The sequence below is a fragment of the Zingiber officinale genome, chromosome 5B (genome assembly GCF_018446385.1).
Source record: "Zingiber officinale cultivar Zhangliang chromosome 5B, Zo_v1.1, whole genome shotgun sequence".
In the NCBI taxonomy this organism is placed as follows: domain Eukaryota; kingdom Viridiplantae; phylum Streptophyta; class Magnoliopsida; order Zingiberales; family Zingiberaceae; genus Zingiber; species Zingiber officinale.
This window is the reverse complement of record NC_055995.1, coordinates 116,224,275-116,242,113: the sequence shown is the minus strand read 5'-3', so window position 1 is coordinate 116,242,113 and position 17,839 is coordinate 116,224,275. Positions and strand designations below refer to the sequence as shown.

The 17,839-nt window shown below is 39.2% G+C and overlaps 3 protein-coding genes across 4 annotated transcripts; 2 read left to right on the top strand and 1 right to left on the bottom strand.

Annotated features, from left to right (window-relative positions):
• Window positions 1–2,795: 2,795 nt before the first annotated feature.
• Window positions 2,796–4,879, top strand: LOC121985467 (eukaryotic translation initiation factor 3 subunit D-like). The gene has a single exon (XM_042538945.1). It carries the CDS (start codon window positions 2,875–2,877, stop codon window positions 4,663–4,665), a length of 1,791 nt encoding a protein of 596 aa, XP_042394879.1. The 5' UTR covers window positions 2,796–2,874; the 3' UTR covers window positions 4,666–4,879.
• Window positions 4,880–11,651: 6,772 nt separating this feature from the next.
• LOC121985466 (S-adenosyl-L-methionine-dependent uroporphyrinogen III methyltransferase, chloroplastic-like) lies at window positions 11,652–14,759 on the top strand. 2 transcript variants are annotated; one of them, XM_042538944.1, is made up of 6 exons: window positions 11,699–12,272; window positions 12,425–12,502; window positions 13,143–13,212; window positions 13,285–13,354; window positions 13,957–14,164; window positions 14,252–14,759. In XM_042538944.1, exons 1-6 carry the CDS (start codon window positions 11,727–11,729, stop codon window positions 14,426–14,428), a joined length of 1,149 nt encoding a protein of 382 aa, XP_042394878.1. In that variant the 5' UTR covers window positions 11,699–11,726; the 3' UTR covers window positions 14,429–14,759. The 2 variants fall into 2 exon arrangements, with proteins under 2 accessions (XP_042394877.1, XP_042394878.1); XM_042538943.1 differs by having other exon boundaries at window positions 11,652–12,272; window positions 13,143–13,354.
• A 1,342-nt stretch (window positions 14,760–16,101) lies between these two features.
• Window positions 16,102–17,466, bottom strand: LOC121986956 (UDP-glucose flavonoid 3-O-glucosyltransferase 7-like). Its single transcript, XM_042540877.1, has one exon. It carries the CDS (start codon window positions 17,464–17,466, stop codon window positions 16,102–16,104), a length of 1,365 nt encoding a protein of 454 aa, XP_042396811.1.
• Window positions 17,467–17,839: the final 373 nt, after the last annotated feature.

Here is a 17,839-nt window from a genome sequence, read left to right as displayed (position 1 = left end):
CTATAGTTATCCATGATAATCATGTTTGGTTCAAGTTTTCTTTGGATTCTGAAGTTTTTTTTCGATTCCTACATGTCATCAAACGTCATCAATTTGGACATCTTACTCAGAATTGGAAAACCTCCGTATGCCTTGGTTTTTTTTCGATTCCGGAGGTTAAGCAAAAAAAAATCTGAAATTAACCTCTGAAGGGAGCATGATCGGAGCGAGCCAAGGTGTGGTCGTCGAGCTGGGTGGTGTCAGATCAGCAGCGTGGCGGTGCCCGAGGTGGTAGCGAGACGGTGATGGAGGTGGTAGCAAGGTAGTGTCAGAGGTGGCAGCATGCGGTGTCGGAGGGTCATTGCTGAATCTTCATGCGCGTGCGGTAACGGAGCGCAAATGCATGACGATCGCAGCGAGCTGTGGCACGGTCGTCAAGCTGGGCGGTGCCGGAGGTGCCAGCAGGCGATGGCAGAGGTCATTGCCGAATCTTCATGTGCGCGCGATAACGGAACGCAAAGGCATGACTGCTAGAGGTAGCAGCAAGGGGCAGCAGGAGAGGGTTAACTTTGTTATTTTAATTAAAACCTTAGTAAATTAAACCAAGCAACTCTAGCTATAGTTGGAATAAATTAAATAAATTTAATCTAAAATTCAATAAAATTATCTTAAAAAATCTAAAATAATAAAAATAAATAAAATGTTATCCCATTTTATTTATTTATATATATCACTATTAATAATAATAATATTATTATTATTAAACCATGGATAATATGATAAAATATCACACTAGTTATGTACTAAAACCTCCAAACAAATAAAATTTTATTGCATCACCTAAATTAAAACAATAACATCATATTATGTTTAATTCCTCGTAACCAAAGTTATACAATTATTTGATAATCACATAATCAAGATTATGTGTGATAACTTAACCAAACACACTTTAATATTTTTGATATCCTACACACCCAGTGAGGACCCAATTTTTTTTTTTTTACTTAATACTTTAACCTAACCCCTAAACCCTAATGACAACATCTTATTTATATAACCGGGAGCTTAAACAAATTAGTGTTTCTCTAGTTGTGAGCATCGCTCACGATTGCCACCCATGGCTGGTACCTAGGATAACATCTTCATGTGTATATATAAAGAGGATTGTTATCCTATGTATCCAATGGTGCACATCTTATGAGCACTATGAGTAATTTTTTTAGTTTTTTTTATAGTTTTAGTGCTATAATTCAACCCCTAAATCATAAAAATTAAATTCTAAATTCTAAATCTAAGCTCTAAAAAACATAAAGAAAAAATAAAATACACATGGTGCTCACAAGATATGGTGAGATATGCACCATTGGGTGTACAGACTAATATATATAGTTGAAAATTTTAAGTTTAGAATGCGGATAATGTAGGCCTGCCAATGAACTAATTTAAGTTTTTAATTTAATTTATTTTTTTTAAATTCTTCTCAGTTGCAGGTAGGGATGACAATTTACTCTGGACCTGATAGAGAATCCAATATCCGACCCAAATAGAGAAGAGTATGACTATCGATATTCTATATTCGACCTGCATACCCGATTATATATATATATATGATATTAATTTTAATATACTTTTGTTGAATGAGAATAGTTGAATAGAAAGAAGAGAAATTATTAGTATAAAAGATATTCGGTTATTTAATGAGTTATGATGATAGATATTCAATACCCAATAGATATGAGGATGAATATCTAATATCCAATGAATATAGATATAAAAGATATAAAACTTGATCCGAATCCAATCAATTACCATCCAGCCATAATGAACTATCAATTGGAGTATCCCAATAATTATAATGACTTCTGTCACTTCCTCTCCTACTTCTTGTTCCAAAAACTATTGATTTACATTGAGGATCGACTATAGGATCACTTGATTGAGATTGTATATCTTTATTTTCTATTATTTTCAGTAACTTTTTTACCCTTTCATTCAAATGCATGTTCTCCTGTTAGCTCTTAATTCGAATTGTTTGTCCACTCCACCGTTTATATATATATAATGGATTTGTTTATTTAATCACCTTGATTTAATGCCAAAGTAAAAAAGAATTCTAAAAATATATGGAATAAAATGAGATTTTCTCACTGGCATAAATTATGATTAGGAATTCATGTTAAATCCATAAAATTAATAAATTATGGATCCAATGGAATTATATAAGAAGACTAAGGTGTTAGAAGGAACGGATCATTTTCTTACCACATATAACATCTTTATTATTAGAAATCGTGGTAAAAGGTGAATACATTCGCCCCCAGTGCCCTCGTCAATCCGTCCCAAGGTCAACACGGAGGAGATAAATCACGGACGACTACTAACATTTGGAATAGTGACTAACACATAAGGAAGATATTTACCTTAACTTTATCGAGATTCGAATCTCAGACCTCATTATGACAACACTTCATACGCTAATCACTAGATCCATCCAAAGAAATATCTTTATCATTAGACATGAGTCATATAGAAAGGAAAAATCCTTACAATCAAATCATAAGTATTTAGATAACAACTAGTGTAACCCCGACATTCTCAAATCCCATACAAATTTGACAATACATGGTTAAAGAGATAATTATAAATTTATTTATTTGCACGGAAAGTTTATTAGTTTTATAGATAAATATAAAATTTGTTGAGGAAGGTTTAGTTGATTTAAAGGATTGGATTTGGGTTAAAGATCCGACTGATTTAGTAAAATCCGGAATAGATTTACGCCCGTTTCCTTAAAAACCGAAACCCTAGATTTGATGGATCCTTTGCTCCTTTATCGCAGCCGCCGCCGCCTTGATCCCCTTCCAAACCCTAGCGCTGTGCAGCAGATCGACGATGGGCTTCGACGTCGGCGTCGTCCCCTTCAACCCCGACGGCTGGGGCCCTCCTGATACAGCCTCCGCCCCGCTCCTCCTCTCCAGGAACGACGGCGGCTCCACTCAGCCGGCCAACATCCCTTTCGCCCCCTTTTCCCGCTCTGAGAAGCTAGGGCGCGTGGCCGACTGGACTCGAAACCCTAATTTCGGCGCCAATGCCGCTCGTTCGGGGGCTGGAGGCGGCCGCGACGCTGTCTTTGACTTCGCTCTCGACGAGTTCTCTGGCCAATCGGCCGGTGCCGGTGATGACTCCACGTTCCGCCTGGTCGACGGCAAGCCCCCGCCTCGCCCCAAGTTTGGCCCCCGCTGGCGCTTCCAGCAGCGGCCGCAGCTACCGCAGCGTCGCGACGAGGAGGTCGAGGCCCGGAAGCGTGAGGCCGAGAAGGAGCGCGCCCGCCGCGACCGTTTCTACAATCTGCACCACCGTTCGCATTTTGCCGGCGGTGGTTTTGGCGGCGGTGCCAATCGACGCGACTCTCCCCTGCTCAAGTCGTCCGTCGACATCCAACCGGAGTGGACCATGCTCGACCAGATTCCTTTCTCCACCTTCTCAAAGCTCTCCTTTTCCGTCCCTGACCCGCCTGAGGACCTCCTTGTTTGTGGCGGCCTGGAGTTCTATGATCGCTCCTTTGATCGCATCAACCCCAAGAACGAGCGCCGCCTCGAGCGGTTCAAGTCTCGCAATTTCTTCAAGGTCACCACCACTGACGACCCAGTAATCCGCCGCCTCGCTGCCGACGACAAGGCTACTGTTTTCGCCACGGACGTCATCCTCTCCGCTCTCATGTGCGCTCCACGGTCTGTCTACTCGTGGGACATTGTCATTCAGCGGGTTGGCAACAAACTCTTCTTCGACAAGCGTGATGGTTCCCAACTCGACCTTCTCTCTGTCAACGAGACTTCGCAGGAGCTCCTCCCTGATGCTAAGGAGGACATCAACTCTGCCCACTCCCTCTCCTTTGAGGCTACTTACATCAACCAAAACTTCTCACAGCAGGTCCTTGTGCGCGATGGCAACAAGGTTACTTTCGACGAGCCCAACCCTTTCGCCTCTGAAGGTGAAGAAGTTGCATCTGTTGCATACCGGTACCGCCGCTGGAAGCTCGACGAGGATACTCAACTCATTGCCCGCTGCGAGGTGCACAGCGTCACAGATGTCAAGGGGCAACGAGCTTTCATGACACTGAACGCCCTCAACGAGTTTGATCCAAAGTACACCGGCATAGACTGGAGGCAGAAACTTGAGACTCAAAGAGGAGCAGTTCTTGCAACCGAACTCAAGAACAATGCCAACAAGCTTGCCAAATGGACTGCTCAAGCACTTCTTTCCGGTGCTGATCTGATGAAGCTGGGATATGTCTCTAGAGTCCATTCTCGAGACCACTTCAACCATGTTATTTTGAGTGTGATCGGGTACAAGCCTAGGGATTTCGCTACTCAAATCAATCTTAATACTTCCAACATGTGGGGGATTGTCAAGTCAATTGTTGACCTTTGCATGAAGCTCAATGAAGGGAAATATGTTCTTGTCAAGGACCCAGTTAAGCCACAGGTGCGAATCTATGAGGTGCCAGTAGATGCATTTGAGAATGAATATGTCGAAGAGCCTCTGCCAGAGGAGGAGCAGGTGCAGCCGCAGGTGGAAGAAGATGCTACAGCCAGTGCTATGGATGCAGCAGCAGAAGCAGAGGCCAATGTTGCAGTTGGTGCTGCAGAGGAGGACAATAATACTGGTGCTTTTGCTGCTTAAATGGTAGTGTAAGTGCAATCAAAATATTTTCCCACTGTCAAATTCAAAATGATATCTTTATCCTTAAGAACTTTCTTATTCATCTGGTTTCAAGTTTTTGTCTAATAGAACTGTTTGCTTATTAATTCTGTTTGATCAGGCACTTAGAACTGGCTTTGTTGTTTTAAAGTGACTGTAATACTTGGTTGAATGCTTGTTTGCCATAATTTTGTCAGGGATCATTGTTGTTATGCCTAACTTGTATACCTCGACCTACTTTACAATTTCTTTGGTGCTTCTAATTATCAATTCTTCCTCCCAACTTCATACATTGAGTTGATTTAGGAAAATGTTGCTAATTAGGACCTTGTTGATTTTCTTTAGTGAAATGCTCATGTATATTGAATTTGAAACATTTCATAGACACTTTGAGGTGGTTGTAAGTATCTAATGTTGAATGTTGAGGACTTGCAAGATGGCATTGTTTCTGTAGTTTGATTTGTTTTCCTTCATTTATCCTTCACCATTTCTCCTCTTGTTGTATCGGTTATCCTCCTTTTTTTTTGTGAAACAAAATTGGTCAAGCAATATTATGTTTTATGGTGATACAATTAGAAGATAGAATAGAAATCTACCAGGTGTTTAGGTCAGAATCAAACTCGGGGCAAAAGTCAGAAAGACGTCTTTGTTTTTATTGCAAAAAAAGGTGGAACCGTCACCCTAACGGTCCCCTGGGCCAGTCACCCTAACGGCCCCCCGGGCCTGAACGTCTTTGTTTTTACTGAATCATCAAAGGGGTGTCCTTGATTTTTTTTAATAAAAAAGCATCTCATCCTCTTGTAAAATGACAACTGTTTTCAGTATTGGTCTCATTATTATTCTATTTGTATCTCCCGCCTAAATTGGGCGCGTTGTAGCCGTTTATGAAGTCATAGTTTTACTATCTTAAGAAGTCGTAGCTGTTGCAATATAATTTTTTTTCAAGACTAAAATGATTAAAATTATTCAGAGTTAAATAATATTTTTTGGGCTTCAAATTGAATTGTTATGGGGTTTATCTAATAATTATTATTATAGATCATTGAATGATTTTTTATTTGATTTATTATACAGTTGTGTGATTCAATTTTATTTAAAAATTATAATCTCTCAAAGATTAAGATTTAATATTCATATTATAATAATTACGGTAAATTTTTTGAGGTTATAATTTTTTTTTCGGATTGAACTATAAGACATATAATATATTAAATTAAAATTTATTCAACAATCTATAATTAGTTACGTGGTGAAATTCTCAACGTCTTGGTTTTAAATTTAAAAAATATTATTTAATTTTTTTGAAAGCTTTGAATAATTTTAGTTTAATTTTTTTTTCTATGGTGTTACTATCAGTTGTAACTCTACGACAATTTAGTTATAGCAGTGGATATTCTTTGACAATCCGGTACAAAAGGGGCGTCAGTTTTGCCCAACTCTGTGATGCATGATCAAGATATCATTGATTCATTTCTTTAAAAGTTTTTGTTGTTGTGGCTTCATCACCAACTTCACAATTATTTTTCTTAAAGATTTTGCATGAATCTTATCCTTTCATTTTCTTCATATTCAATCTTATTTAGTTCAGTTAAATATTTTGTTTATATTGATCAATGTTTTTTATATTACCTTGTGTTTTTCATTCTAAAACATTCCATTATTTAAAACTATAAATCGAATACAACTTTGGGCAAACGTACCTCTACTTTAATATGTAATCTTACTATTTTATTAAAAATCTCCCCCCTTTACTAACTAACTTTGGTGAAGCCTAAAATGAATTTACGTTACTGTCCTTTTTTCTATTCACACTAAAAATAATTACAAGGTTTATTAGTAATTCCACAAGCGAAAATATAGTTCTCTTTAGTCCCACATCTTAGAATTGATAACACTATAATCAAAGAATCTTCTATAAATATTTTAAGCCGATGATGTTAAAAACTATACTTTTCTTAGTTTCTTTTACTAAGATAAGTATAATATTAAATTAAAATAATTTTTTGCATAGGGAAGGCCATTACAATAGTTTATTGTTGGGATTCTCTAACGTCACCATGGGTCTGACGAATCTTACCCAAATGATTAATTCTTGGTTCTGAAGGTGACACTAGAAAATCCAAACAATTCGGATTTTCAAAGACCCAAATAATTTATATATTATTATATTACACACGCAACGCGTGTGCACGATCACACTAGTGTTTATTAAAAATTTGGTGGAAGGTTTATATTTAGCAAACGCTTTTAAAGTATATATATTTTAGATTTTACAATAATTTTATTACATTTTTTATTGGGCAATTACCACTTCTAAACTTGAGTATTTTTCTACTAAAGGCTTTCTACGTCTTCTCTTTTTAAAAATACTTTAAACGCCTTTTATAATATATATTAAAAAAATATGTATTATTATAATTAAAATTTAATTAAATGACAATAAAGATTTTTTTTTGAAAAACAAACTATTGATCTTATAATTATTTAGCACCTTGACACAATCTATTTAAAAATTATATCATATTTTAGCATTTGTTTAAAATTTTAGATTTCCTATATATCATTTTAATAGGATAAAAATTAAAAAATATTCATTTTGTAAAAATTGTCACATTATATGTTTTATTAAAAAGTATTTTTACTTTTAGTATTATTATTCATTTTAACTTGTAGAGCTCATTCTAATCAAATAATATATTATTATATCAAAATATTTTTTTATTAATTTAAATAAAGTTATAAAATTTCAATGTAATTTTAATGAAGTTAAATGATTTTAATAAAATTTAAATATTTTAAATTAAATAGATAAAAAATATTTTGATTTAATAATATTTTGTGTAATAATTGTGATTATAATGAAATGGTTGTATTTTATTATATTGTAGCTGTTACAATAGTTGAATTGTCCTTAGGTGAAACTTCAATATGGTAGGGCGCTTATGTAATCTCCTAATATTTAAGGTTCAATATTTCTAGCTGATATATTATAGGATATTTTTTTCTAGTGATATGATAAATTTAAAAGGTTAGGAAGACGGATCCCACGGTACAGGTACTTTCAAATTTATTTTGATATCTAATAAAAAAATTTTATGAGACAAATTATTATTTTTAAAATTAGTCGATCCAAAGGATTAGATACATGATATTAGTTAAAAAAAAATAAAACAGTATTGAATGAAATTCATTTGATGATTGGTTAAATGTAGACTCGACCGTAGCTCGAGTTCAAACCAGACCTGACCACGGGCTGAATTTGACCTCGTCGAACCTAAATCTATAATCGGGTCACGAACCCGATAACTGATTGACCCAGTTATATGGGCATGAATTGGAACCGGCTGTAGTCGAGCTGGAGCTGGTTCTAGTTAAGGTTAAAAATAATTGTTGAGTTGGCTTATTAATTTATTTTTAAGGGTGAAAGACCGTGAAAGTATGGTAGAACTCTTTGTCGATGGCCTCGGCTAGCTCCGATGGCTATTGTTGAGATGCAAGGAGGAAAGGAAAACGTGATTGCGATTGACTTATCATTAATTTAACGTTCTTAGTTCAACTATTTATTATAGAAAATTCTTCTATTAATTAACTAAAATTAAAACTGGATCCATAGATATTTAGAAAATTGGAAAAAATTATAAAGTATGCTGCTACATCATTGCCCCAAAGTTAAATGGATGGATTTTAAAACTTGATCTTATTTTAATTTGACCGATTCAAATTTAAAATGATCCCACTTTAAATTTATGACTCCATTACCTTGGAACTATTTAATGGATTAAGGGGGCGTTTAATTTAGGAGAATAAAAATGAGAAAATAAAAATAATAATTATTATCATTGTTGATGTTTGAATTATAGAAATGTAAATATAAATAAGGGAATGAATCCTTATAATTGGGCAATGACTCATTTTCATGTCTCCCCCTTCAATGAGTCATTACTCTATTTTCAACAATCAAAATATTCCCTTATTCCAAAAATACCCTTCACCCAAAACTAAAAATTTTCCCCATTAATATCAAATATCAAAATATATTTATTTAATTTTTCTTTCATATCACATTCTCTCTCCTTATTCTCTCTCATCATATTTTCACCCACTTTCGTCCCCTCGGATGGGTCTAGTGGCCAGCACATGAGGTGTTGCCACCAATGAGGTCTAGGGTTCAAATCTCGGCAAAACCGAGGTAAATGCCTCCCTTATGTGCTAGTCACTATTCCAAAGGCTAGTAACCGTCCGTGATTTATCTCCTCTGTGTTGGCACTGGGACGGGTTGGCGGGAGCGCTGGGGGCGAGCGTATTCGCCTTTTGCCACCAATATTTTCATCCACTTTCTCTCTCCTTAATCTCTCGCATCACACTTTCTTTCCTCTTTCTCTCTCATCACATTGTCTCTCTCCTTAATCTCTTCCATCATACTCTCTTCCCACTTTTTTTTTTCTCATTATATTTTCTCTCTCATCATACTTCCTCTCTTCTCAATTTCTAACATCTAAATCTCTTTTCTCTTTTTTCTCATCACATTTTCTCTCTCATCAAACTTTCTATCGCATCATACTTTCTCTCTCCTCAATCTCTCCTATCACACTCCTCCCTGTTTTTCTCAACACACTTTCTCTCTCATCATGCTTTCTCTTTCATCATATTTTCTCTCTTCTCAATCTCTCCCATCACATTCGCTTTCCTATTTTTTCTTATCACGCTTTCTCTCTCATCATACATTCTCTCTCCTTAATCTCTCCATCACACTCTCTCTCCTCATTTTTTCTCATTACACTTTCTCTTTCTTCATCCTCTCTCATCTTCTATCATCATGCTCTCTTCCATCACACTCTCTTTCCTCATTTTCTCTCATCGGACTTTTTCTCTCTTTATTCTTTTTCATCATACTTTCTCTCTCATCATATTTTTCTCTCACATTCAATGTTCTCTCATATCTAATTTTTTCTCTTATTTTCTTTTAAGGGTAAAAAAGAAAATTTTAATTTATTCTGATAGAAAATATTTAACTAACCAAACATTACTTTTAAGAGTGATATCCATATTCATACTCATTCCCATTTCACAATACCCCAAAAAAATTATGGATGTTATCATAAGTGAAGTAAAAAAAGAATAATTATTGATCCCGTCCGGAAGCTGAGTCGGATGAAGGCGGGCCTTGTTGTGCGGAAAGTTGACGGAGAGTCGTGGAGGCGTTGGATCTACCGGGTACCCCCCCTTGGAAAGGTTCGCACGGGCGGTCGACGGACAAAAAATGATCAGGACGATGACGCTGTTGCTCTGCGCACACTCAGACGATCCCACGAGTCGTTAGAGACCAAAAACCAGGGAAAAGTCCCCGGATCAGGCCCTCCGACGCTCAAGTCAGGTACTTTTTCTCCAGAAAGCACAGAAAAACGGACAAACAGTAAAGACTAGTGAGAAAATGACGAGTGAGCGTACCTGCATAAGGGACAAGGCATCCCTTTTTATACTGCAACAGAAGTTTCTGGGTCTGACGGGTGTCAGGGAATGTCGGCTGTCAGACTTTGTGTGATGGTGATTGACACGTGGCTCCTCTTGATAGGTTGCCGGCAACACCGAAGGCGTATTGAGCTCCGTCTATTAGCATATTCCCTGACACCTTGATTATTCGCTGACGTTCTCTGACAAGTGGTTACGATTCCTTAGCTTGTTTGTCCTGTAGTGTCTGGACGACGAGTCTGTATTCTGCGATCTGTACCCCGACCTGCTTCCCAACCTGCGACCTATACGCCATGCCTGTATCCTGACCTGCTTCTATTTTATGTTATTCATGGCTTGAACGTTCTGACCTGTATGCCTAATCTGTTTCCCGACCTGCCGACCTGTACGCCAGGTCTGTATCCTGATCTGCATACCTGTACGCCAGGTCTGTATCCTGATCTGCCGACCTGTAGGCTAGGTCTGTGTCCCGACCTGCAACCTGTACGCCAGGTCTGTATCATGACCTGCTGATGATATCCATGACTTGAACGTTCCGACCTGTACGCCTAATCTGTTTCCCGACCTACCAGGTCTATATCCTGACCTGCCGACCTGTACGCTAGGTCTGTATCCTGACCTGCCGACCTGTACGCCAGGTCTGTGTCCCGACCTGCAACCTGTATGTCAGGTCTGTATCCTGACCTGCTGATGTTATCCATGGCTTGAACGTTTCGACCTATACGCCTAATCTGTTTCTCGACCTGCCGACCTGTACGCCAGGTCTGTATCCTGCCCTGCTAACATTATCCATGGCTTGAACGTTCCGACCTGCACGCCTAATCTGTTTCCCACCCTGCCAACCTGTACACCAGGTCTGTATCATGACCTGCCTTCGTCCACTATCATCCAGGGCTGGTATGTCACGACCTGCATGTTGGGTCTGTTTTACGATAGACCCTCCTTTCTTTACCTTTACCCGGCTTGCAGGCTCAGTCTTCAACTGTGTCTAGCCCATTAGTTTAGTTCCTGATCGCTATCAAGACTGACCCTTGTCCGATTTGTAATCCTATCCTCTGACTATCCTGTCGACTGAGACTTTGATTCTGATCACGTAAGCTCGACTTTTGACCTTCCTGACCTCCACGTCAGCTTGACTGTTGACTGGCCACAAAGGCTTGACTTCTGACCTTCCTATCCTCCAGGTCAGCTTAACTTCTGACTCTCTTGTGGCCTTGATTCGTAACCATATCATTCTATCGACCCCACAAAATATGCACTGCATCAATTATAATTGTTAAAAAAAAAAACTAGGACTACCAAAGGTAATAATCTTATAACTTACAATAATTAAATAATTCACTATACAAAGACGAGTAGAATTTGTTCTCCTGCCGGTTTCGGTTTCGGTTTCGGTTTCGGTTCATTGAACCTGCCCGGGTTGGGGGTGTTGCCATCCTCAAAGCTGAAAAGCCATCGGCCATTTTCTTCTTTGGCCTTTCGCCTTTCCCAAAAGAGCAGCAGCAGAAGCAGCCGCCACCGCCCGCCATGGATTAAAACTCTCGCCCGACCGCCGCCAATTCCAACCCATCGTTATGGCTCTATCACCCTCCCCCTCCTCCTCACTAACTCCCCGCCCTCCCTCCCCTTCTACCCCCCTCCCATTCTCCACTCCACTTCCTCGTTTCACCCTCTCCGCCATTCGCGCCTCTGGCCGCCTCCTATCCGCGGCCGCGGCCGCTCCGTCTCCCTTCACCGAGGCGCAATCCGCGGCGCGGTACCAGCGAGATGGCTGGGTCTACGCCGCCGCCGCCGACTCGACTTTGTCCGCCCCGAGCCACTCCGTCGATGATCGGGCGAACGAGATCGCCCTCCAGTTGCCTGAGCTCAGGAAGCTTCTCGGGGCGCTCAGGGAGGCCAGGAAATCCGGCGGAGGGAGTGAGGGGCCCGGAAGCGTCTCGCTGGTCGGAACCGGGCCAGGGGATCCGGAGCTGCTGACGCTGAAGGCGGTGCGATCGATCGAGAATGCTGATCTGATACTTTACGATCGGCTGGTGTCCAATGATGTGCTGAGCTTGGTCAGGGGCGATGCCAGATTACTCTACGTGGGGAAGACTGCTGGTTATCACAGTAGAACGCAGGTTGCTCGCTGTTTTCTTAAATTAAAGATTCACTTTTCAACTTTCCCTTGCTTCCTCTACAATTCCTGAAACAAAAAAAGAGAGTAATTTTTAGATACTCCGAACTTTTTGTTTTCATGTTATTTACATCGATCCTTTATTTGTCACTGTAGGAGGAGATTCATGAGCTGCTTCTAAGCTTTGCTGAGGCAGGCGCCAATGTGGTGAGGCTGAAAGGAGGAGACCCTTTGGTGAGTTCTATTTCACATTTCCGGAATCAATTATTATGGAGAGGATTGGGAAACAAATATTTGTACTTTCAAAAGCATCTGCATATCCAAAGGAAAAAATTTATCATACTTTCATTTGATTCACACACATATTAAGTAGTACATTCATCTTTAGCACCTTCATCTGCTATTTCATTGAACTCCTGGCCTTGTCCTTATTGAGAACTACTAGATGAACTTGAATTTAGAAGGTAAATCCAAATTTGTTTTTGAAGAATAGTAAGATGACATGTTTCAAGAATGTGCAGATGTTACCTGAGCTCTCTTATATGAATGCTCGTTTCAATGTTGATGAGACTTGAAGGCTTTACCTTTATATTTGTCATGTAGTACAATATATTGATCGATATACTTTGAAACTACAATAGTGAAAAATCAAGCATAGTTAAATCTAGTTACTGAGAAGTTGAAAATAGAAAATCATTGAATCAAAATTACTCAAGTGAACATAGTTAGAAACTAAAATTAACTTTGGCTTAATTATTTTGGTTCGTGATTTACCCCTTACAGAGAGTGTGGGGCTGCCCCAAAGGGGATGCTACAGTGACATGGCTTCACCTTTTGCTCCAATGATTGTTGATCGTTGCTTGTTACTCTTTAGGTATTTGGGAGAGGAGGAGAAGAGATGGATTTCTTACAAAAACAAGGAATTCATGTCAAGGTTATTCCAGGTATGGCAACTCAAGTGATCCTTATGGTTGTGAATATTGTTAATTATATCAATCAGAATTTTTCTTTCCTAGGAATTACATCTGCTTCTGGGATAGCAGCAGAACTTGGAATTCCACTCACTCACAGAGGCATTGCAAACAGGTAACTGTTGATGTCCCCTGAATGATTCATCTAAATAAATACATGCAACAGGAGGTTTCTTAGCATTGTTAGTTTACTTCTCTACTATCTGATCTTCCGATTCTATATTTTCTTTTTTGTGCTTCTTTTGGGATTTGCACAACTTATGCGGAAACTTTGCACCTTTTGACTATGATTTTCCAAACAAAATCTAACATTGTTTAGTTGATGCAAAGTTTCTTATTGTTTGATTGCATAAGTTGTCAGTTATGAAAGATTGAAATGCGGACTACATTGGAATAATATTTACACGGAACGACCGACATGTAGTTATCAAATTGTACTCTCGATCACTACGACCTTGATTAATTTAAGTGGCGCACTTGATTTTTAATTTCCTTGCAGTAAATTTCTGGGTTCTTAACTATTTCGCTTACTTTGGCCTATTCTTCTGTAAGTTCATGTCAAAGTACAAAGCAATAATTCTTAAAAATATATTCTACACTTATTCGAAAAAAATTCATCATTAACATGTCTTTCTCATCATATCCTTCCATATATTGTTTAACCCATCAAAAATTTCCTAGCAACGAATTAACTTGGCATTTGTTGTTTATCTGCAGTGTTAGATTTTTGACAGGCCACTCAAGGAATGGAGGAACAGATCCTTTGTATGTTGCCGAAAATGCTGTTGACCCTGAATCAACTTTGGTCGTATACATGGGCTTGTCGACCCTACCGGCCCTTGCTCACAAATTGATTTATCATGGTTTACCCACAAACACTCCAGCTGTTGCAGTTGAAAGAGGCACAACACCTCAGCAACGGACAGTAAGCCAATGGATCGATCATCTACTGTAGTTGTTGGCATTATACGATCATCTATAGATTTGTTAAGAACTAATTACGGTGATGCAGGTATTTGCCATGCTGAACAATCTTTCTGATGAGGTTAAACTAGCAGAGTTAGTATCCCCAACTCTTATTATCATTGGCAATGTGGTAGCTTTGTCGCCATTGTGGCCTCAATCATCTGAAGGAAGTGTTGCCTCTGGTCGAGAATATGCGGAAAGAAGACAAGTTTCATCCTTGTAACTCTCTTAATATGAGAAACAAGCTTGCACTCTTGACTAGCAACCACATGCTCATTAAGGTGACAGTGCTTATGGATTTTGGTTCATCGAACCCGAGCATATGTTCCTCGTTGGTGATTCAGATCAATGATCGAGTTGTAGTCTACATGAGGATCATTCTTTTGGAGGAGCATTTCAACTCCATTAGTCGACAATTCGTTCTGGTTTTTTTCTTTGGAAGAAAATTTGAGGCTGATAAAGTGTAGATTGATTTTTCTTGTAAGACCATCCTGTTATACCCAATGTTCTGTATTAATACTACAACTCGTTCTTAATTGAACTTATTATTATTATTTTTGGGTAATTCTGATTCTTTTAGCTTCTAACAGAAAATCTCTAGTAAATAAGTTTGAATTTAATTGAGTTTAATTGTGTCTATTTTATGTAAAAGGTGAAATCCATTTCCCGGTCCTCCCACGACTGATTCATTCTATTGGGAAGGAGTAAATCAAGAAATCGAAATAAGTCATCACATGAGAGGATATTTTAGCTGGCTTTTGACCCTTGCTTAATTTTAAAAATCTATCATGTGGTGATCGATTCGACAATGCCTTGGAAGTTTAATTATAATAGATGTAATGATAAAAATGAAGACTTTAGATGGATTAATCGAAGTGTTTTTCATAAAGATAGGATTATATCAAAGATCAATTTTTAAGTCTATTTTTTTATACTAATCATAAATAAATTCACTAGTTACAACCAAGATATGATACTATGATATATGTTGTTTGTAAAATATTATTTTGATAGATGAGACGTATGAATGAGTAAATTTTATATTTGAATCTTAGTAGAAATGTCATAAGTAGAAATGTCATAAGTGAAATGTTTTAGATTTAATAATTTGAAAATAAATTATATAGAATTTAAATTTAATAATATTAGATGTAATAAAATAATTATTAAGATTTGAGATGAAGAGTTGTGTATAATTGATAGTTTTAAGTATTTAAGATTATTTTTTATAAAATACTTATAGGAAGGTTTTATAAAAAAAAAAGATTAGATATGTTATGTTATATGAAATTGAATAATAAGTTATAAGATGAGGATTTTAAGATGAATATGAGGACATACAAGATAGAATAAAAATAAAAATATTCAAAAAAAAAAATCGGAATTACATTTGTTAAGGAAAAACTCCGGAAGATACGTTTGAAATAACACGGATATGTATTTAGACGATTAATAAATAATTTAATTATGTACCATAAAATTATAATAAAAATATCTATCAAAATGAAGAAGGAAAGATCAAAGAAGATTTAATTAGTAATAAAAATAAAATTTATTTAAATAGAAATAATGATATTGTTGATAATAGAGTTTAATAAAATTTAGTTGTTGTATTTTACTCTTTACAATAGTCATATAAAGGATCTCTTTTTCTTTTAAATATTCTTGCACGTATATTATTTTAATAATTAAAAGGGCAGTTTTGGCGATAAAATTACTATTATATAATCTGATAATTTTGAATTTCAATCAGAGAAATAAACTTTGTAATGCATGCACACTCATATGATTTGACCTTTGTCTCAGACAATGCAGTGGATATGATCCAACTTTTCTACAGGACCTCATAGAGATATTTATTCACGGATAAATGTGCACCACACACTAATTGCACAATTAATGGGCGATTAATCTATTGACTTTCAGGTTAATCAAGTCGTTGAGCAGATGGTCCATGTCCGAATTAGACGTTCCGCCTTCCTCCGTCGCCTTGGCCGAAGCCTCTCGCAGGCGCGCCGCCCTCTTCCTCCTCGCCGCCGCCTCGTCGCCGCTCCCCATCACCTCCGCCACGGCATTCCTTATCGATTCTGCCGACACCAAGTTCCTCTCTTCGGCTCTGATGCTGCACACGGTCGCGCCCGCCGGCACCCCGATCCCTAGCAGATCCACCACCAGCAGCTCGTTGAAGAACTGCTCCGAGTGCAGCGGCCACGTCACCATCGGCACGCCGGCGGCCACCGCTTCGACGCACGAGTTCCACCCGCAGTGCGTCACGAATCCGCCCACCGCCGGATGGTTCAGGATCGAAGGCTGCGGAACCCAATCTTTCACGATCATTCCTTTCCCCGCCCCGATCACCCCCACGTCGAACCCCTCCGGCAGCCACTCCGCCGAGTCGCCGGCGTCGCGCACCACCCAGACGAATTCGACACCGGAGGCTTGCAGGCCGAGGGCGATTTCCCGGAGCTGGGCGGCGACGAGTAGGCCGAGGGTGCCGAAACAGAGATAGAGCACCGAATTGGTGTGTTTCTTGGAATCTAGCCATTGCATGAGCTCGTCGGAGAAGTTGAAAGATGCTTCCTTGGGTTGCGAGAGGGACAAGGGACCGACGCACCAAATCCTGCCGCCGTCGGATTTCTTGGCATGTGCGATGTAGTCCCGCTCGAGATCGTCGAAGGTGTTGACGATCATTCCGTATCTCTTCTCGCCGTTGGCTAATGCACGTTTAACGAAGTCGCTCGGGTGTGTTACGAAATCCGGGAGCTGCGGCCGCGCGAGGTGGATCTCGTCCGGAAGGCCGGGGAGCAGGAAGGGCCGCCGGTCGTCGTGGTCGGGAATGGCCAGTTGGCCGAGGGTCTTCAGGATGACACTGGAGAAGCAGCCGATGCCGGAGAAGAGAACACTCGGTATGCCCAGCTCCTCGGCCACGGAGGAAGCCCAGGGGTAGAGCAAATCGGCGACGATGCAGTCGGCGGAGTGGTCGCGGAGGAGTTGCAGGAACGGCACCTCGAGGCGGTCGATCTCGGCGGCCATTTCGGGCGTGATGGAGTTGTTCTGAGGGTGGGTGATGAGAGCGAGTTCCCCGAGTGGGAGGAGCTGGATGGGGTGGTGGAGGGTGGGCTGGATGAGAGAAATGGCGGTCGAAGGGGCGACGACGGTGGCGCGGACGCCGCGGCGGCCGGCGAAGAGGCGGGCCAAGTGGAGCATGGGGATCAAGTGGCCCATGGCGACCATGGGAAGGAAGAAGAGGTGGAGATCCATATTGGAATTTGAGGAGGGCAGCGGCGGCGGCGTCGTCGTCTTCGTCGTCGGGCTTCACTGAGATGAACAAGAAGGAAACATTCTCCCCTCACTAGATTTTATTGAAATTTATGTGAAAGATCACAGGGTCCTCTCACTAGATTTTATCAACAGCTAGCAAGAAGTTGTAAATCAGCTAAATATTAGCCAAGTAAAATGTTCATTTAGCATATATATAAGATTAAATAAATAAATAAATACAATAAGTAATTTATTAATAAACTATTTTTTATTATATTTATGAATAAATATTCATGATAAATCATATTCATTAATAAAATTTAAAATGGACAAATAAGGTTATAATATTACATTCACGGCAATATCTAAAGAA